The following is a 20,698-nucleotide window of genomic DNA, read 5'->3' on the forward strand; positions in this document are numbered from 1 at the left end:
ACATATTTTTATTTTATTTTGTTCTCAAAAGAGAAATGAGGCTGGATGCAGAAAGAAACGACCAGCAGGAAGGAGGTACCGCACAAACATTGCCAAGAGGAGAATGAGCGGCGAGCAGAGGCAAGAACAGCCTGGGCCTGCATGCCAAAATAGGAAATTCGGGACAGGCCAGGGCCAGACAGAAAAGGGGAAGGCGGCACATGCTGTGTAGATGCATCTGGACCTCTTCTGCGTTTTGTCTACGTTCTTCTCGGCTTGTTGTCTCATTGCGTTCACTCCAACTGATATCGCAGACCATTTTTCCTTTCTTTTCTGCATCTTCCTTTCACTCCTGGAACAGTCAACTCACCTCATTTGCAATGCGGCTGTCGGTGCTGGAATAGCCGTCGACAGGCAAGGCGGCACAACTCAGTCGACAAATCAAAGGCCAATCTGCAGCACTGCAATCTACGTCAAACGTGCAACAACGACTGTTACTCACAGGCAAACAAGGCATATTTGTGGTTCATATCGCGATTGTTCTGTCGTTTGGGAGAACTCCTGAGCATCCTCCTGCCCACTTACTTCTGCCAAACGACCTACCTCACTATGAAGGCTAAATCTCTTCTCTCCAGCCTGGCGCTGGCCACCAGCGTCCGAGCCATCAATGTCCTCATCACAGTATGTTTGTTTATGTTCGGCTTCACCTCTTCCTCGCTAATAATTCCAGAATGACGACGGTTTCGGCACGGCCAACATTCGTGCCATGTACTATGCCATGACGGCGCTCGGGCACAACTGCTACATTGTCGCATCGTCCAGCGACCAGTCCGGCCAGGGCAGCCGGCTCATCTTTGCCAACGACGCCAAGCTGACAGGCGACTCGGAGTTTGGCATCGTCAAAAGCGGCGCGCCGTCGATTGGCACCGACCCCCACGACGACCACATATGGTACTACAACGGCTCGCCAGCCACGCAGGTGCTGGTGGCGCTCGACTACGTGCTGCCAAAGCACGCCAACTTTTCGGTGCCCGACCTGGTGCTGGCGGGCCCCAACTACGGACCCAACGTCGGCCCATTTTTGTACGGGATCTCGGGCACGCTCGGCGCGACACAGACGGCGATTGCGCGCGGCATCCCGGCACTGGCGTTTGCAGGCACGTACGGCACGCAAACGGCCTACTACGACATCCAGCCGTCGACGAAAGCCGGTTTACAAGACCCGGCGACCATCATGGGACGTCTTGCCGCCAGCCTTGCGCAGGCGTTCATCGACAAGGCAAAGCCATTGGGGTCGTCGTTGGGGTCGTCCAACAGCAGCAGCAGCAGCGGCGGCGGCGGCGGCCGAATCCTTCCGCACGGCTACGGCGTCAGCATCAACTTTCCCCTCATCTCGAGCTTTGACGACGACTCCTGCGTCAACCCGCCCTTTGTCCGCGCCCGCATGACCGGCGACGGCGCGTTCACGAGCAAGGCCGTCTACAACAGCGACACCGGTCTCTTTGGGTCAGCCAATTTCGCCGACGACGGCACCAACATGTGCATCAACGGCGACTGCAGCCTGCCGGGCAAGGTGGCCGTCCTGAACAGCGGCTGCAAGAGTTCGGTGGCGCTGTTCACCATTGACTACGACGCTCCGTATGGTATGAGCAGCCTGGCCGACCCGTACGCGGCGCTGCTCCCGGATCTGGTGCAGCTCAACAACGCCACGAATCTGGTAGGCGGTCTGGGTGCCAACGCAAGCGTCGCAGGCGGGCCGAGTGTGGGCACAACAGGCGGCAGCGGCGGCGCTACAAGCACAAGCTCGGCGGCCAAGTCCAGCAGCAGTCGTCTCACTACATTGACGCATGCGTCGTCGCTCTTGACATTGGTGAGCGGTGCGGCCGTCTTCGCCGCGTGGCTGTGAGACAATAACAGTCGATCGCGCAACAATGATCACGGCGTCATCATGGCATTGGTGGTGAGAATGTTCGGCGTTGAAAGTTGGAAACCACTGTGTATTTATTCGACAGCAAACACAGCGTCAACGGTATTGATAACAATAGGATTATGATTTTATGAAGCATATAGCAATATATTCATATATAAAGAGAGACTAGAAACGTCTGAAAATCAAATATTATTTGGAAAGTGTAACAAAGGAAGATTCACTCAAAATGTATCGTCCAGCGCCAGATGCTCAGGGCCAATGACGTCAGGTTCTGGCCAGGAGGCGTAAGACACTGGGGCAAGCTAAAAAGGAACGCCGAGGCCTAGCCAGGCCTGGCCCCAGCGCCCTATCAGCTGTAGGTCTCCGCCGTCGCATTCCACCGCAGCATTCAGCGCCCCACCAGCCGACACGCCAAAACATAGTCACACCAAAGGCAACAGCTTAAATTTAGTTCTGACAATAATCCCACGATCCTCTGCTTTCTCGTCCCGATTCCTCCCACCTCTCCCGGGACTCTCGACACACGCAATGCCCCTGGAGACACACGGCACTTGGCAGGCATCCAGTATTGATCGTCTACACCGTCTTCTCTAAGAACGGCCGGCCACAGTTGCCAATTGCCTCATCTTGGCCTCGCCCTCAACTCAACTCACACTTCTCCTCGCGGACGTCACGATCCTCACGACTCCCACCACCTAACCATCGCCATGGACGACACTCTCCCCGACCCAACACTCACACTTACACTGCCCAGCATCCACGACGGCACGCCGCTCGACTGCCGGATCTACCTGCCGCCGTCTGTTCTCGCTGTAGCTACGGGTAGCCCCAGTGCCATTGCGAGTCTTCCTCGTTGGCGCGGCCATGCCGCCATTGTCGCCCACCCCTACGGGCCCATGGGCGGCTCCTACAACGACCCGATTGTCAAGATGGTGGCCCAGACCCTGTTGCAGCCGCAGCCGCAGCTACAGCCCCCGGCATCCTCCTCCTCCTTTGTCGTCGCCACGTTCAACTTTCGTGGCGCCGGCCGCAAGCCGCAGGGCCGCACATCGTGGACCGCCAAGCCCGAGGCCGCCGACTACGTGACCATTGCCGGCTTCCTGTACTACTTTGCGCACTATCTCGATCCATATGGCGAGAAAGAAGCGGCAACAAGTGCGCAGCCGCCCGCTCCAACGTCGGCCCCAGCATCTAGACAACTCTTGTCCTCGCCGCCGCCCACGCTCCTCTTTGCCGGCTACTCCTACGGCGCCATGGTCACGTCGCTGCTCCCGCCCCTGGCCACCATCTTGGCCAGCTTTGCCCGTCCGCTGCGCGGTTCGCCGGCCGCCGAGGTGCGTCTGCGTGCAGCGCGCTGGGCCGCCATCCAGAACGCCGACTTTGCCGCAGCGATGGAATCGGGGTCCGCTGCAGCCGCGGGCGGCAAGGGCTCGCCCACCAAAGCCCGCCGTGGCGAGGCCCGCTTGAGCATGGGCGTGCGCGTGGGTGGCGGGCCCGACGAGGACGCGCAGTGGCGGCGGACGAGCCACGAGGTCGGTGAGGCAGGCGGCGCCCTCCGCCACATTCTCCATTCGTCTCCTGCAGCACCTCCGCGGCGATCGGCATCGGCCGACCACCGCCCTGGCCGCGGCCACAGTCATCGCCACAGCAAAAGCGACAGTGGCAACGGCCATGCCAACTCGCACGTGCGGTCCCATGCCGACGACCTCGACGCCCATGCCGCCAAGAACGAAGAAAGTGGTGGTGATGGTGGTGGTGGTGGTGGTAGTGGTGGTAGCCAACGCCGCGTCTCGGGCTGGATGGCCAAGATCCGGCATGGCAACAAAGACGAGGCCGCACCACCACCGCACGACGACGATCCCAAGTCGACAACGCTGTCTGCAGTGCCGAACCTGACGGTTGTCCGTCCGGCCTACCTGTTGGTCTCGCCGCCCGTCGGCCTGGCGACCAGCCTCGCGACCTTGTCCTTTAGCGGCGCCGCGTCGGCCACGGGCAGTCTCTTCAAGCGGAAGCGGCCAGAGCGGCCAGCACCGCCAGCACCGCCAGTAACGACACCGGCTGCAACCGACGACACCACGTCCACCGACGGCAACGACGACAACGGTGACACCGACGACACCAACAGCAAACTCGCCTGCAACCCGACACTAGTCGTGTATGGCGATGCCGACGGCTTTGTCTCGCTGAAAAAGATACGCACATGGGCGGCGGGACTGACGGCGGCGTCGATGGCCGCCTCGCGTGGACAGCCCGTAGAAAGACATCGGCCCCTGTTCCGCACGCAGGAGGTGGCCACGGCCGGCCATTTCTGGGCCGAGGGGCGGACATACTACGAACTGCAGGAGGCCGTACGCACCTTTGCCGCCGACTTGGCGACGGAGGCGCAGAATTGACGAAGGATAGAACGCGTCGATCAATGACTTTCTTTTTTTAGGACTGCACTTACCACTCACAACGATACCCTTAATGCATAATGTTTATTTCAAAAAACGTCCAATAAATGCTGTACTGAATAAAGTCCATGCCAAATGCTACCTGTTCGTGGCTTTGTCGTAGAACGACGTCCTCGTATGCTCGATTCCATAAATGCTCCGCGTGTACTCCAAATATACAAAGATAAATGTATATAAATGTCAAAACGGCATGGCCTCACCAGTCCATCCATGATCCCGCTCCGTCGTCGTCATTGCTGCTCACAGGGTTCGTTACCGTCTTTCGCCGTCCGGTATGCCGGCTGCTGTGGTCCGAGTGCTCAATGCCGCTGTGCCAGTCCTCTCCCGACTCGCTGCTGTCCGCGCCAAGACCAAGACCAACCCCAACCGAAGGGAGTCAATCGCTCGATAATGTTTCAGCAGCAGGAAACCGGGGACGCTTCTGCGTTTGCCGACCACTACCGCTCATAAAAACGTCGCCGTCGTCGACGTCCGAGTTGCTGCCACGCGTGTCGTCGCCACCGTCGAGCATGTCGTCCTCCTCGTCCTCCTCGTCCTCCACCTCGGTGTGGTCATGTTCGACCGACTCCTGCGAAGGTGCCCGCGTAGTGGACGGCGGTTTGTGCGGTGTGTGCGGTGTGGCACGTGCAGCAGCGGCAGCAGCAACATGCTGCTGATGGTGGCGTGAGCGCTGTTTGCCCTTTTCCAATGCGCCTCCGTCGTTGACAGCCATGGACGGGACGGACTTGCAGCGCCGCACGAGGCGCACCGGGCGGGGCGGCGTGTGGGACGTCTTTGTCGTCGCCTGCTCATGCGTCGTGCTCTCCGTCCCATCTCCCTCGTACGGGTCGCAATCGCCGCTCGTGTCGTCCTCGTCTTCCTCTTGCGTCTCCTCGGACGACTCGTCGTGCGAGGCTCGACGCGCGAGGGACGGTGGCACCACGCCCGGGTACCATGTCGTGCTGGACACACGTGTCATCCTTGGGACAACGCCCGCGGACGTCGGGAAGGGCTGCATCCGCTGCGCGCGTGGCGACTGCGGTGTGGTCATGGACGCCGTCGCCGGCGCGTCACTCGCGCCGCCCCCTCCACTCACGGCTTGCATCACGGCGTGGTGTGCGGCGGCCACGGCGGCGGCGGCAGCGGCCGACACCGCAGACACGGCCGAGGACGTCGACGAGTTCCGCCGCTGCCGCCGCTGCTGGGCCTTCATCTGCAGGACGGGCGATCCGTCGTCTTCGTCGGCCGCGCCGTCGCCGTTGTCAGTCGGCCCGAACTGGGCAAACGGCGTCAACCCGCCGACCGACCGGTCGCCAAACCCCCAGTTGTAGCCCTTGCGCGTAAACGACGTCGTCGGCGACGGCGTCTGCGTAGAGGCAGAGGCCGGCGTCGGCATGGGCAGTTGCTGCAGGCTGTTCTGCTTCACTGCACCACGGTACGCTGCGGGTGAGCGTTGGTGGAGCTGGCTGGGAATGTGGTGGCTGTAGCCGGCACCTGCCACCTGCGACGACGACGTGTGCGGCGGCACGCCATAGTAGCTCACGCTGTGCGTCAGGCGGGGGCGGCCGTTGCCGCCGTCGCCGTCGCTGCCCCCAGCGCCGCCGCCGCCGTCCTTGTTATCAAAGAACGCCGACAGGTTCATATCAGCCATGCCACGACGGACGGCGAGGGACAGACCGCCATCGTCGGCCAGGAGATGCGCGTCCGAGTCCTGCGTTCCGCCGCTGTCCTCGCTCAAGATCGTCTCCAGTGCGTGGCGGTTGTGCCGCCGGCGGGCCGACATTTGGATGCTGCCGCCCGAGCCGCGGCGCTTGTGCTGCCGGTGGTGGCTGTGGCTCAGGAGCTGGTTGTGGAGGTGCTGGCTGTGGCGGTGCGCCACGGGCGACCGGCTGCGGCGGGAGGTGGGCGTCAGGTGGTGCCCGTCCAGCGGCGACATCATGTTGTTGGTCGACGTCGGGTCTGTGTCGCCGTCGTTGCCGTCGACGGTGCATGCGCTGGCACGCGCGCTGGCGTTGATGGCGGCAGCCGTGTCCCACGTGGTGCCCACCAACGGCGCCCCGCCATATAGACTGTTTCCGCGCACGCCGAGCTCGTACGACCCCGTAAAGAAGCGCCGCAGGTTCACCTGGCTGTCGCTGAAGGCGATGCGCTCGCGCAGCGTGTGCACGGCCTTGTCCAGGGCCACTTCGACGGCGCACGCCTGCTCGATGCGCGAGATGCTGGGCCACGTCGCCTGTTCGCCCACGCGGCAGGCCTCGAGCATAAACTCGGTGGTCGGGTTGCGAATCAGGTTCGTGCCCCAGGCCAGGCTCATGCGCGGCAGGATGTTGATGTCGGCCGTGTAGCGCTGGTTGAGCATCTGCAGCAGCATGCTGAGGCTGCCGCGGAACAGGCCCATGTCCACCAGCGTCTCGAGGTAGTAGATGGCCTCGGACTTGCTGAGCCACCCGAGCGTGTACAGAATCTCGCCAATCGACGGCGCGGACGACGATGCGCTGCCGTCGTGCGGCGCGTCCAGCGTCTCGGTGTTGCTCACAAACAGGACAATGTGCGGGTTCGTCTGCGACACGATGAAGTGGTTGACATTCAGCATCTCGCCCAGTCGCTCGACGGGCACATCGTTGTCGAGCGACCCATCGATCCACAGCTGCTCGGCCGGATCCCACGGCACATGCTCGCCCGTCTCGGCATCGCGGACAAGGAGCGGCCGCGGGTCGAACACGCCCGGAATGGAGCACGACGCAACCACGGCGGACCAGATGATGACGTCGGGCGCGGTCAGGTAGTTCAAGAGCGACGGCAGCTGCAGCCCCGGCTTCGACGATACGGTAATGTTCAAGATGCGGCGCGTGCGGTTAAAGGCCTCCTGGAAGGTCATGTCGCCCAGTAGATCGCGCATGACCCGTGCAATGTGCCGGCTGTCGTGCCACGCACCGTAGCGCAGGGCACGCCCAATGTGTGTCAGCCACGAGTCCGGGTTGTCCTTGTCCGTGAACACGGCTAGGTCGCCGTGGGCAAAGCGCGTCAGCAGCGCCGGGATCTCTTCGTCTGTCCGCGTGCACACGACAGCCGCAACGATGGACCCGGCCGACGTGCCCGAGATGATGCGGGGCAGCAGTCCGCGGTCAAAGAGTGCCTTCATGACGCCAATGTGCGCCATGCCGTACACGGAGCCGCCGCTCAGCACAAGAGCGCTGCGGCCGTAGCTGCGGCGCGCCAACAGCAGCTGGTCCAGCATCTCCCGGTGCGTCAGGCCCTTGGGCAGCGCCGCCGCGCTGCGCGAGCGGTCGACGAGGGCATGGATCAGGTCCACCGAGGCCTGGGCATAGCGCTCGACGAGGTATTTCGTGCCGGTGTGCGTGTGGCTGTAGAGGCCGGCGCTGCTGATGCCGCCGACGTCGCGCGACAGGGCCGTGCGGACGAGGTGCATCATGCGGCGGATGTCGGACGAGAGGCGGGCATCTTCAAGGTCCTTGAGGCGCGCCTGGACGAGGTCGGGGTTGTAGAACTCGTCGCTGTCGCTGCTGGCTTTCCATGTTTCGTGTTCGTCGAGCTCGTCCAGCAGATGCGCCGCTGCTTCCCACTCTTGGTAGGTTGTGGCCTGCACGGTGGTCAGTGGGATACGAGAGACGAGAGAAGGTTGGCACGCAGCAACATACATTGGCCATCCGCAGTTCGAGGATCTGTTGGCGTTCATGGCGCTCTTGCGATGCCCGGCGCGCTTCCCGAGATTGGTTGACGCGAGCTTGTAACGACTCGGAAAGGCGTGTGGCGAGAGACGGTATCCGCCGGGTGGCATTCGCAGGCTTTGGTGCGCTCTGCTGCGCCCGAGCCCGCTTCAGCAGGCCGGCAAGGCTTCGGATGGAGGGCAGACCGTTCGACGCTGCGTCGCCGTCGCGGCCGCCCTCGCGTGGCAAGAGGAGGAAGTCTCCCATGCTATGAGGCGTTGTGGTAGATGTGGTAGAACAAGCGTTGGTGACGAAGGCAGGATACACTCAAGACTGATCCAAGAAGACGTATGTCGCGTAGAAGGTGAGATTGACGGCCGAAAGGACATGGCCATACACACTGAAGTACTTGACAAGTTGTCGGCGAGAGGGTAGTTGGGTCGCCGGAATGCCGTCCAGGAACGCAATCTAGATCGAGATCCAAGCGTAGTGCGATAAATTGAGTCCTCCCTGGCGTCAACTGCAGTCTGTTGTCTTCAGACACTGTGGGTGGCAGAAAGCTGTCTTCGGAGATTTATGCCATCGTGTCCGCTTGTGGCGCCGGGGTATGTGGTCGTCATGAAGGCGAGCCATGCTTTTGCAGGGTTGTCGGGAGACGCCGATCAGATGCACCCAAAACCCAAACTGCCAAAGTTATGTCAGTGTTGGCTGATCTGCTGCGATGCTGGAGGGAAGGTGCGGCCGGTAGCGGTGAGTGACTACGAGTGACTGCCCCATCAGAGCGCAACCCGCCAAAATAGTACGGTCACGAGCCGCAATTTTACCCACAGCTGACCGTCATCGAACTGCTCTAAGCCAATCAGCGGCCCCCAATAACACGGAAATACAGCCAAGTTCGTGCGTGTCTGACTGATCCCGGCCGTGAGGCAGGAATGCAAGTTGCCACTTTCCTGTGCCCCAGATTCTGTCCCTTGTTGGGCGCAGGGCAGCTCAGGTGCTTCCGGGCTATTTGCCCGTCGTTCCTGCCTAATTTTTTGAGTTGCGTCTCACTGCAACTCCCCACAACAGAAACTGGGGAAAAGAAGCCAGCCTCACTGCTCTGACAGGATGCTGTCATGAACGTACATGTAAACCGCTGTTTTCGATTCTTACTTTGATCACCTCTCCATTGGAAATGAAGGTCTTTGGCAATGTTCAACACAACGTTTGCTAGGTAATTACAATGTCGTATCGTTCGGATCATTGCCATCTGGCACCTTCCCGTATGTCGTCTATTTCCGCTTTCGGAAGCCGCAACCCCCACGAATACGAATCAGGTAGTACCCACTTACGTCGTGTGGGAGCATCGTGATGCCAGCCTTCACATGTAAAAATACAAGTGCGGTATATCGTCGCGGCATTGGGCGGTGAGCGCGGGAAACTCATCAAATCTGTTGCACCTCTCCACGAGGCGCTGTCATAATAATTTGTAATAATACTTTCATTGAAACTGTTCAGTTTTGTACGAAAAGGAAGTCAATACATGTTGACGAATAAGACGTCAAAATCGACTTCATGTCCACGTTTCTTTCACCCCCAGAACAGACAGCTCTCAGCTTTCACATGGCGTCTTTGAAATTGCCTTACCATCACACACCAAACCGCGACCATCATCGTTCAGCATATGGTATGCTACAACCACTTACCTTCAAAGACACCATCACGAGTAGAACATAGTAATCCGCTACAAATCAGGTGTCAACGCAAAGAGCCGTGGATGTTTTCGAGTTTTGGGCGATGTAATCAGCTCGCATGGTTACTCTCGTTACCGGAATTGCTGTTCTTTTTCAGGGAGTTGAGAAGCTCCAGGATCACGTCGCCGTTGTTGGACGAATGTCCAGGCCAAGTGCTCACAGGATTTGCAGAGACCCCGTCACGAAGAACAGGTAGGCGTACGGACTTGGGCTACTAACTGCTAGAAAACCGCCTTAACATACCGATAATATCCTCGCCTTGCTATTAACAGATACAGCTTTCCCGTCCTTGTTCACGGAGCTCTATGCGATGTACTCATAGCTAGGCTATACTTACACTATGATAGACCAGCGAATTCCGTCGTTGGGATGGTGATGGCGTTGTGCACGTGCTCCGTCAAGAACGAGCACGACGTCAATCTGAGATGCGGAGGGCTGAAAGGCTGGTTGTCTCCGCAGCCTTGAGTGGCTCCAGCAAGACTCGACAATGTACGGCGTAATTGGAGACAAAGCGTGCGCCAACATCTCGCCAGAGCCGTCGTCTCCCTCTGTTCATCTCTTCTCAACTCTCCGTGGAGCTGCGAAAGCTGCATGATACCTAAAGCATGCTGCAGGGAGGTTTCCACATCCAGAGGCGCGTCATACCCACAAAAATGTCGTCTCAGTTCGCGCCCAGCACGACTCCAACGTGTGCTGTCATTGGCGCCCGCATGGTATATGCCGCGTAGATGTTGCGGCAGGAGATGAGGACGGCGTGGTGCAGGAGGACGAGGAGGGCATTCAATGCACGAGTCGCGATGCTCATGTCGCCACGTTTTAAACTGTTCTGAATATTTTGGCGGCGAGTCTTCAACCTTTTATTGTCACGTGATCACTTACACACAGTCGACGACTCGAAATTGCTAAAACAGACGAGGACCAATACTTTCATGCAGAATCCTACGCACATTCCAGGTCATGTTGATTGGAAAAGCAGCCGCTTTGATGGTTTCCACAATCGGGAAACACTGGCGAAGGGGTGCAGGGAGAAATGAGATTGACGTGTTTTTGCTTTGTCGCTCTATTGCTTTCCTCCCTCTCCTCGTCGCGATTTCCATAAGTAAGCCCAATTGCTAGCTTACTATGGCAATCGTGACTTCCTTTTTTAATCCTTTGTGTCGTTTGCAACACGGCACGCCTTCCGCTTTGGGTTCTTTCTCTTTGTGGCACTTCAGTGAATTGGCTAGTCTCGAGGAAATCACAAGGAAAGAGCGGTACGCGTACCTTCCTCGCCAGTCGTTCAAGGGGGGGCCTCACAACCAAAGGCCATATCTCCCATTTCTTGCTCTCTTTTCCTTCCAACGGTCTTCATTCTTCGTTTTCTCGTCACCATCTTCTCACAACACCTGACAATCCGTACAACACTCGACATTTCATACACTGGCGTCAAGACACGGCCATGCTCTGTGATATCTTTACCCGTGGCGTCGGCCGCCGCAGTACCATAAACAATGGCGCAGCCCAGCAGAAAATGCTCTATTTCAGCGACGACGAGATGGACTGCGTCCCAACATCGCGAGACTTCAAGCCAGTTCCCTTTCGCCCGCGGCACACCAAGCACTCTGACCGCCGCCGCAGTGCAAATGCAGACATCCTGGAGAGCGTTGGTCTACCCCCGACGGTGTCGTACAGCGACATGAAAGCTCTGCAAGACGGCATCAACATTGATGACATCTTGGGCCGCCGGTCCTCGTGCAGCGTTCGGTTCAAGGAGGCCGTGTCGATGGTCGGTGGCAACGCAACCCAAGCCGCCCGCCGCGCCTCAAAATCAGCCACGTCGGTGGCCCGCTGGTCAAAGAAGATGTCACCGACAATCATCGACTCGAAGCTGCGAAAAAGGCCCATCCACCATAGCTACCAGTCCTCGGCATTCCCCGAGATCGTCGGCTCGCCTCCTCGATTCCATGACAAGGTTGACATTTCTCGGTCACAACAATAGGGTATGCTACGGCGTACCTGTCCATCGCCTCCGCACCGTGGGAAAGAGCCAGACATACTAACCTCACGAGTTGCAAAGGTATTGCATGGAAGTCAGACTCTCTCCCCAAACTCGAAGGGGATTCCATACAGCCTGGCCAATGGCTGGGCCAGCGCCGGGTATTTTCCGAAGCTGGCCTCGGCGAGAAAGCACATTAACCCCCCCCTGCATCTTGACATACGGAGTTGCCAATTGGCACACGTGAGATGCCGTAAGGAAAGAAGAAAGCCAGTCCTACCAAAGATCTGCACGATACAGCACTGTTTGCGATGATACCCAGAATGGATTCACGACGCTAACGAGATTCGGAGCGTTCACGAGAGAACCGTTGTTGCATTTATGCGTTAGCCGACGTTGTCGCGGAAAATACAACATCGTGGAAGGGAAACGAATTGAAACGGGCTACATACAATGTCCATTGGTTATATGGTTCAGAAGAGAACGGTCTGCCAGTAGGCATACCGGCAAATCCCCGTGTCTTATAGGAACAAGGTTACAGCAGCCCCCGTTTTGTGCACTTTATTTCTTTCAATGTTTCTTTCGACTACACAATATGTTGGACAAGACATGTGGGGTTAGTCGACCTGGTTTATTTTTTGATAAAGGCATTTACAGTATGACTATGCTTTGTGGTGTTTATTTGCTGTACAGGGTTTGGTGTGTGCTCTCTTCCAACCGGCCGAGACACATTTGTATTTCACTAGATAACTTCTGCCACAGACATTGTGAGTGGCCAGCTAATGTTGGTTCTCTTCGCCCGATTTCTGTTGTCCTTGCCATTATGCGACTCTGAGAAATAGGGCCATCATCTCTTCCAAAACACATTTAGTGGTGGTGGTCGTGACCGCGATCGCGATCGTGGTCGTGATCATGGTCGTGGTCTCTGCGGCAGCGGTCCTCGCAGCGGTCTAGCAGATGGAATGTCAGCACTGAGAGTCGTAGTCCTACTTTGCGGACTCAAGATACGTACGGAACTCATCCTCGCAGCGGTGCTCGCGGTGGTCTTGGCGGGCACAGTTGTTGCTCTCCTCGAGGCAGCGGTCCTCGCAGCCACGCTGGACATCGGCGACGGCAGCATGGGCCGTGGCAGCCAGGAAAAGGGTGACCAGAATTTGACTGAACTTCATGTTGACAATTGCTTTGGGAGGGGTAGGGGGGGACAGATGGAACTGGATGAACTGAAAGATGAAGATGTTTGCTTAGATGCTGATGGCTGATGAGTGCTTTGCAGAGGATGAAGATGAGTGAAAATCAGAATCATGGGAGGTTTTGACTGGACGTATTTATATTCAAGTACACACGGTTAGCCGTGACGTCCAACGACCTTCCACGTCTTTCCTCTATCGTGATATGAAGCCACCCGTTCATGGGCCCTGGTGACGTTGACCTGCTATCCCACCATATCAATATGATTTAATGGCTTGCTGACGGGATGACCATGTGCGGACATGTCCGTGAGTGCGAAATAGATGAGCCGATTATATTGGCTCCTGCAGGAGTCCGACAAACAGCATATCTATCCTACTGTATTATTCTTTGTCCGATCCTCCTCGTTGGTGTTTTTATCTCCATCGTCTTGTGGTTCGTTCCCGCTGTCGAAGGAGGGTTCTAGACTTTCCTGGACTGCTTTTTCGACAATCTAGACAAATCAATACGATGAACATCTCACCAAAAGTCTTTTTGAAGGAACGATCCTACCATACCGGGAAAACGACTTGTCCGAGACCAAAATAAGCTTTTGGGGATCATAAAATGTACGGTGGCCACCCTGTCTCTCATCATCTTGTCCGCCCACATGATCACCCACAATTGTACATTGTCGGCTGTCCGTTTCTTGGCCCCTTAGCTTCTTGGCTCCTTGCCTCTTATATATGTACGCCTTGGCTACATGTTGGGGATGGTACTCTCGTCTCGTTGCCGAATCGGCAAAATCGACGCGTGGCAGGGGCAGAAAAATGCTTGTTTGAATGACTCTCCTATTTCTCCGTCCCTCCAACATTTTGGTGCGGGTTGCCATTTCCGTGTGCTCGCCGCCAAGAATACTTCACCTCTCGTGAAAGTTAAAAATAACGTCTTTTGTATCCTTCGCTAGCGAGAATGGAGCAGGATGATGACAGTGATCATGGCCAACCGGGAGAAAGGAAACGGTATTATTATTACCAGTGGGGTGCTCAAAGGATAAATTCGTCAGCCACACAGTATCTTCAGAATGCACGCGTGTTGGTATCTTCCTATCCTCCGCTATTAAGCTTAAATTTAACTCCAGGCGAGGTTGAGAGACGTTTGTCGTCCATCGTTCACTCTCCCCGTTGGTATACAAAGCCACAGACACGCGGATTGCCATGCAGTGTCCATGTGCCAACGAAGCACAGTTCACAGTCGCTCGCAAGCAATATACAAAGGTATTCCTCTCTCGTTGCGTCTCTGTCTTGCCTTTGGCCACGACAATATGCAGCGACGTCTTCTTCTCATTCCATTTCAGAGCATCTCGAAGGTCAAAGTACCGGCACCGACGCCGGCAAGTCTACGGTGCTGTTGGAACGGTGAGGTATCCATCGCCAAGGCGGACTTCACAAGACGAACGCGCAGTTGACAACTTCTGGAGACTATACCAAAATGGGGGGTGTTACGTAGTCGTGATATAAATGACGGCCAACCGGTCGAGTCGTGAACATAAATAGAGCTGGCCTTGGCGATGGGAACGGCTTCTTACGACGGTTCGTATGTTATATATTCGCTGCCACGCAACATTAGCACAATAATTTCAAAGTAGATACGGCACATCCTCGACTCTGGAGAAAGCGCTGGTACGTAATGAATGTGCAAAGTGGCTTTCCAATGAACAGGCAAGGTTATATTTGGGATGACGTTGTCGAATGTGAGTAAACTATGGGGGTCAGTATACTGCTTTTACACCTTTATATTTCAACCCGGGTTGAAAGGACATATTTTCCTCGTTACGGTATATTTTATTTTGATTTTTTTAAACCCAAACCAAAATACAAGCGTTTACAGTTCTCAGGTGAATTTTTATTTTACCTCGTACAGGTATCGTTGCATGTCATAACGTAAAATCAATTCAAAATAAAATCCGTAAATTGCCTTCAAAATTATGTGGGCAACGGTCAAATAATATGTGAGAAATGAAGAGCAAAAATCATAAAATAAATGACCAAAACGATGGACATCAATCAACCGCTGGCAATACCTAGGCCGACACGCGCATTGTTCGGGCCCGTAATGCCCGTGTTGGTACCCGTCCGCTCGCGGAGGCGCCGACCCTCCATCAGTCCCTTGAGACCGCGCTTCTGCAGCCCAATCACACTGCTGAGCTCGCCACTCCAGACCTCGCGCTGGCCGCGCTCGCTGTTGTCGCCCATCTCGGAGCTCCACTCGGAGCCAGAGACGCTCGTGGTCGCGCTCAGCTCGCCGCTGCTGGGCCGTGCACCGCCGCCAGCACTGGCAGTCGAGCCAGGCACAGACGTGTTGATCTGCAGGCCCGCCGTCCGCGCGGTGAGACCGCTGGCGTCGCCGCTGCCACTGGCGTTGCCGTTGCCACTGGCGTTGCCGATGCCGCCGCCTGGCAGCTGCTGGTCCGCCTGGGCTTGCGACGGCGACTGCAGCGTCGGGTCTATCGGGCTGAGGACGTCGAGGCCGCTGGGGACAAAGAAGTTGGGGTTGAGCGTGCCATCGATGCCGCGGCCACCGCCGGCAGCCATGGCCGTCGCGTTGAACACGGCTGCCGCGTTGCGACTATCGAGAAGGGCATGCAGACGCTCGACAACAGCTTCTAGGAGACCGTCGATGCGATACGGCCGTGCAATCTGCAGCAGAGAGCACAAGATCTGTGGCGTGCAGAGCTGGTTGGTTGGCGGCGGGAGAGAGCTGGTATACAGGAAGTGAAGCAGTGTCTGGACGGTGAGGTAGGTGTGGGGAAGGTAGAGGCAGCGGGGGCGACTGTTGGGTGGCAGGGTCCTCGGTGTCGGTGCCGTATTGATTGTGGCAGGATCAACAGCGGGCGACATAGGGCCGACAACGGCCGAAATTCCAGAGAGACTCGTGCCTGGTGTACTGGGCGGCTTGCCGGCAGAGCTACTGGAGTTTGTCGCTTGTGAGCCCATAGACATGGTGCTTTCCATCGTGTTGCGGCTCGATGGGGTAATGGTGATGCTTGAGCTGCGCACCCCTGCGAGAGGGGTCGAGCGCGCGCCGGCTGGTTCGCTGCCATCTTCCGTGGCTGTTCCTTCCCGTAAAAGCTGTACAAAGTATGGTCCCCAACGGCGAGCAACAATCCGACTGTTCACCGGGATGCGTTCGCCACCAATGCACAAAATATCCATATCGGCCAGCTCGCGCATCGCCAACGCCTTCTCACCGAGATCCTCTGATGCCCGGGAATGGAAACGTCCTCCTGCAGTCGAGCCCGCTTTGCGAGCCAGACTAAGGCCGGGGTTGGTGTATGGGCTGCTCGCGGAGACAAAGCCGGACATGGGTGTCGTTTTGCGTGGGTTGTCGTAAAAGCCAAACGCCTCGAGCTCGACCATGCATACGTTCGTAAAGTTAATACGGCGGTGGTTGTAGTCGTCGACAAGGCTGCGTTTACGGTTGCCCAGTATGACAAACGAGTTTCTCCGGTTCCAGAGCACACCGCGGTTCCAACTGCCCTGGCTAAAGACACTGCCGCCAGCATCGATCCGCGACCAGGTCAAGTTCCGCAAATCGAGAGCCCAAAGGGCGTATTCTTGCTTGGAGCTTGTCAGGTACGTGCCACTAACCACGAAATGGGTATCGATGACGCCGCCGTTGGGGAATCGGAGGCCAGGGGGTGTGTACGTGCCGGCCATGGGCTTTTCTGTCAGGGCGCCATCAGGTGAACGGATTTGCAACTCGAGTTTCACGTCGAGAAAGTTGTAGTTCGAGTACACGAGCATGGACGAGCCGGGTTCACGGGCCTCCTGACTGATTCCGCCCATTTCCGGCCGAATGTTGGCGTTGGCGTTTGGTGCATTGGCCCGGCCGATGCGTGCCGTGACCGAGGGCGGCAGTGGCGCAACAACACTACGGTAGGCACCACAGCTTTTGCCTAGGGGTTCGGTCGACGTCCACTTGAGGCTGCGGAGGTTGAAAACACTAATTTGCTCGATATAGTGGTTGGCGCCATCCTGGCCACCGACAACAATCATTTCGGCGCCGCCCGTGCCGTCAATGTTGATGCCAATGCGGCCTTCGTTGGTGCCTGTCGCTGGGTTGTGCTGTAGCGCGGAGAGTGGTGCGCGGTGGGAGCTGAAGGTGGCGGATGAAGGGATGATGCAGGCACAATGCGCATAACGACCCTGCGGAGTCTCTTGTGTCTGAATGTAGGTCCACTTCTTTGTCGGCACGTCGTAGATGTAGATGTCGGACATGACGGTCACGTCCTGTTGCTGGTCCTGGGGTGAGCCACCGTTGGCACTCTGCTGCGGTGACATGCCGCCATAGCAGACCATCTTGGAGTCGCCCAGCGCACACATGGAATGAAAGTATCTCGGTGGTGGGACGTCGCCCGTGGTCTCCAGCTTTGTCCAGTGACGCCGAATGAGGTCGAGTTCGTACAGATCGGAGGTGAGCGACGCCGGGCGGCTCCTAGACAATATCCGGCCACCAAAGACGTAGAGCTTGTCACCAAGGATTGTGGTCGTGGCACCGACAAGCGGATGTGGTTCACGGCCGGTTGTTCTGTGCACATTGCACATGAGACCCGACAGGTGGGCAGACGAGCCCGAGTTTTGTTGAGGGGGGTTGGCGTTTCCAGACGCTGCCTGGTTGGTGCCGCCGGGTGTACCGCGTGATGCGGATTGAGGTTGCGGCGATGGCCCCGCGGAGAGGGGATCGTTGGCTCTTGAGGCCATATTGTGGCGTTCGTCATCAGTTATACTTGACTGGCTGTTGTTCGCGTTGGAGTCGATGCCGATGGCCGGAGAAGGACCAGAAGCGGCATTGGGTGCGTAATAGCCCTGCTCGGCGGACGAGGCTGAGTCCATGGTACTGGTTCGACTATCCATAGTGTCGTCTTTCACGTCGGAGTTTCGAATGGAGGCAAGGCTCCCGCTGGGAGCTTGAAAGCGGGTCTGGGACGAGGCAGACCCAGAAGTGGCCGTAGGGAGGAGAGGGAAGCTTGGAGGGGCCTTTGGCGGCCGTGGTAGCGGTTTTTCGAGACTGTTCTGCAAACTTAGGCTGCGAGCATGCTGGTAATGTGGTTGGGAAGGGCGATATCCAGTGATCGGGGCAGAGCCGGGTGGGTGGTCTTCGGCGCCCGGTGCGTACGGTTTGAGTACAAACTGTGACGGTGGAGGAGGAGAGTTGCGGTGGGATGTCGAGGACTGTCGTGCGAAACGGCCAAGATCTTCGCGACCCGGTGTGATTTTTTTGATCCCCCGGTAGACGCCGGAGAAAAGATCGGAGGTAGATTTTGTGGACTGCGACGGTCGGTGGTTGTCGTTCTCCGAGTCAGAAAATCGGCTGTCACCGTCGTCGTGCTCCGTGACGCTGTCCATGTTGGGTTAGCTTTGCCGAAGACAAATTCTGCAACGAATTGGACCTCGTCCTCTGTCATCTGGAGCGACCACAAGGACACAAAACACAAAGACGTCCCAAAGAATCAGATGTGCGAGTAAAGTCATCAACGCCTAAATGTGCAACGGAAAGAAGAAGAACAAAAAAATACAAGAAAGGAGAGAAGGCAAGGAAGATGGGCTAGCGTGGAAGCAAGGTGGATGACGTTGGAAAGCTCTCTTTCCCCATGATCGGCAGAGCGCCGGCCCAAGGGTACAACCAGGGGCACAAGGAAATGGGTGGGAGCTTGCGAGCGGAACGATGTATCACACCACGGAGAAGAGCCACAAGACGACGTTCCTGTGAGGTAGGATGCCCCATCAAGGTGTCATCGCAGCTGTTGGCCAACGAAAATAACTAGGATTCTTGACTTTGTGGCAGGCAAAAAAAACAGAAGACAAGTAAAAAGAAAAAGAAAAGAAGAGAGTCCAGAGGACAGGGAACTAAGGAAGAACGTTGAAAAGAAGGACGAATGTGGTGGAGAGTTGGGCAGCGGCGTCTAGTGGTCTTCAAGAACCTGACTGGGGAGACAAGGGTTCGAGAATTACGACGTAAAACGAACGGGGAACCAGGGGTAAAGAAGAACAAGAAGAAAAATTAAAGAAAAATGGCAAAAGAAGGGGCAACGGAGCATAGAGTAAATCAAGAGGCGCGAGCGTACCTAGAAAACAACGGCTGGACAAAGATCAGCGAGACCAGCGGAGGAAGTCCCACAGCTTTGGTTCGTTTCTAGGCGGACCTATACTTTGGTATATTAAGGTCGAATCTCGTTTTGCTTGGTTTGGCGTCGCAATGGGCAATTTCGGGGTGCCTTGGCCGTGGTCTGTTTGTGTCCTTCGGCCACCTGCGTTGTTGGCCTTGCTTGCGTTGCTTGCAAACAGGAGGGATGTGCAGTGGGTGTGGGTTGCAGGCCGAGAGGAAGCGGCAGCGGATGGAAGGAGGTGCCCAGGAGAGATAGAAGGAGAGACTGGGTCCGGGAAACGAACCGAGGGATGTCGAAAATATCGGTCAAGGCAGCAGAGGACGAAGTGGCAACGTATGTACTCTGTACTTGGTGCAGTCGCTGAACAAGGAGACGACCGAAGAAAAGAAGAAGAAAAACAAAAACAAAAAAAAATGAACGAAGCGGTCCCGCAAGTGGCTGACCGCACAGACGTGCCTTGGAGGGTGACGGACGACGGCCAAGGAGGGGTGCTCGGTGCACGAGAGAAGTGGCACGCGCGGGTTCGAGGAACGGCGAGATGTTGACTCAATAGCGTGTGGTATATCTCGCCGTTTGGAACCCCTTGTTGGGCGAGAAGGTCGTCGTTGTGGAGAGGCAGTATTACTCCGTACAAGATGCGAGGATGCGAGAAAGGTGAGCAACGTCGAGCAGGATGTGGGCCGGAGGAGCAAAAGGCGGGTCGAGTCGAGGGGCTTGGCTGCTGGAACTGGGATCGCGCTGGAGGCGAGGTGTCGTTGGGCGGAGGGACGTTATGGAATTAGGACGTTTTCTGCGCGAGGAACGAGGTATTTCGTATCGGGGCGTTGCGGCTGGACGGCGCAACAGAAGCCAGGACGTGCTCGCGATCGCGTGGCGACGTTGCTTCCGGGCTGGTGCAAACGGGATGGGCCCCCTTTTTCGACTGTGGGCGGAACGGTCAATGTAATCGGTCTAGACTACGGGGAGAGTTCGTGGAGGAGGGGGAGAAAAAAAAAAGGGGCACGAGAAATTGTGCGTGCGGTGACCAAGGACAAGAGGGGAAGTGCAGAGGCGAGTGCGCGTGCGTACAAAAGAGTCACGGACGATGGTGACGATTGGCAAAAGCGGGAAACATGCAGATGAAGTAAGAAAAGGAGAGGCGGATTGAAGAGAACAGGTGAGAAAACACGGCTGAGGCTGCAGAGTGCGTTCCGTTCGAGGTCCACGAATGGCCCAGGTGCACACTTTCCTTTTCCGCTGTGTGGTTCTGTCGTGCCCTTTCCGTTTTCGAACATTGGGATGAGGTCCTGTCAAGAAGAGGGGCTCGCGGTAGGTTGAAAGGGGGGGTCTCTGGCTTTGGAGGGAAAGAAGGGGCGCCTGCGGGAAGCCATGAATGGGCTGAACTAGGATGGAGCTTCCGCCTTCGACGGACCCAGCGTCAGGGCGGCCTGGCTGGCGGTTTCCCTTTTTGTGCTATTTGTGGGGACACCTGGGGCATCAGGCAATTCTCAAGGCAAGAACAGACTCTATCAGGCGCTGATTGGCTGGGCCTATTGGAAACGCATTGACGAAGTAGGAGCGAACAAAGACCACAATGGGCAGCTGGCGGTGGGGGACTGCCTTACTGGATGTTGAAAGAGCTGTACTGCTCCGTACTCCTCAAGGA

General features: G+C 57.0%; 7 protein-coding genes across 7 annotated transcripts; 4 read left to right on the plus strand and 3 right to left on the minus strand.

Annotated features, from left to right (window-relative positions):
* Window positions 1–588: 588 nt before the first annotated feature.
* SPSK_07579 (5'-nucleotidase) lies at window positions 589–1,885 on the plus strand (the record flags this gene model as incomplete). The annotated part of the gene is made up of 2 exons (XM_016734238.1): window positions 589–660; window positions 710–1,885. The coding sequence occupies 2 exons, from the start codon at window positions 589–591 to the stop codon at window positions 1,883–1,885; spliced, it is 1,248 nt and encodes a 415-aa protein (XP_016591185.1).
* Window positions 1,886–2,616: 731 nt separating this feature from the next.
* SPSK_07378 (uncharacterized protein) lies at window positions 2,617–4,302 on the plus strand (the record flags this gene model as incomplete). The annotated part of the gene is made up of 1 exon (XM_016734042.1): window positions 2,617–4,302. The coding sequence occupies one exon, from the start codon at window positions 2,617–2,619 to the stop codon at window positions 4,300–4,302; it is 1,686 nt and encodes a 561-aa protein (XP_016591186.1).
* A 436-nt stretch (window positions 4,303–4,738) lies between these two features.
* SPSK_06920 (TAG lipase) lies at window positions 4,739–8,276 on the minus strand (the record flags this gene model as incomplete). The annotated part of the gene is made up of 2 exons (XM_016733590.1): window positions 4,739–7,942; window positions 8,001–8,276. The coding sequence occupies 2 exons, from the start codon at window positions 8,274–8,276 to the stop codon at window positions 4,739–4,741; spliced, it is 3,480 nt and encodes a 1,159-aa protein (XP_016591187.1).
* Window positions 8,277–11,180: 2,904 nt separating this feature from the next.
* SPSK_08038 (uncharacterized protein) lies at window positions 11,181–11,720 on the plus strand (the record flags this gene model as incomplete). The annotated part of the gene is made up of 1 exon (XM_016734689.1): window positions 11,181–11,720. The coding sequence occupies one exon, from the start codon at window positions 11,181–11,183 to the stop codon at window positions 11,718–11,720; it is 540 nt and encodes a 179-aa protein (XP_016591188.1).
* Window positions 11,721–12,584: 864 nt separating this feature from the next.
* Window positions 12,585–12,886, minus strand: SPSK_08175 (uncharacterized protein; the record flags this gene model as incomplete). The annotated part of the gene is made up of 2 exons (XM_016734813.1): window positions 12,585–12,667; window positions 12,730–12,886. 2 exons carry the CDS (start codon window positions 12,884–12,886, stop codon window positions 12,585–12,587), a joined length of 240 nt encoding a protein of 79 aa, XP_016591189.1.
* Window positions 12,887–14,950: 2,064 nt separating this feature from the next.
* On the minus strand, window positions 14,951–18,292 carry SPSK_06936 (regulatory protein; the record flags this gene model as incomplete). The annotated part of the gene is made up of 1 exon (XM_016733606.1): window positions 14,951–18,292. One exon carries the CDS (start codon window positions 18,290–18,292, stop codon window positions 14,951–14,953), a length of 3,342 nt encoding a protein of 1,113 aa, XP_016591190.1.
* An 850-nt stretch (window positions 18,293–19,142) lies between these two features.
* On the plus strand, window positions 19,143–19,598 carry SPSK_08078 (uncharacterized protein; the record flags this gene model as incomplete). The annotated part of the gene is made up of 2 exons (XM_016734723.1): window positions 19,143–19,386; window positions 19,411–19,598. The coding sequence occupies 2 exons, from the start codon at window positions 19,143–19,145 to the stop codon at window positions 19,596–19,598; spliced, it is 432 nt and encodes a 143-aa protein (XP_016591191.1).
* Window positions 19,599–20,698: the final 1,100 nt, after the last annotated feature.

Source organism: Sporothrix schenckii (assembly GCF_000961545.1).
Source record: "Sporothrix schenckii 1099-18 chromosome Unknown Cont41, whole genome shotgun sequence".
NCBI classification, from domain to species: domain Eukaryota; kingdom Fungi; phylum Ascomycota; class Sordariomycetes; order Ophiostomatales; family Ophiostomataceae; genus Sporothrix; species Sporothrix schenckii.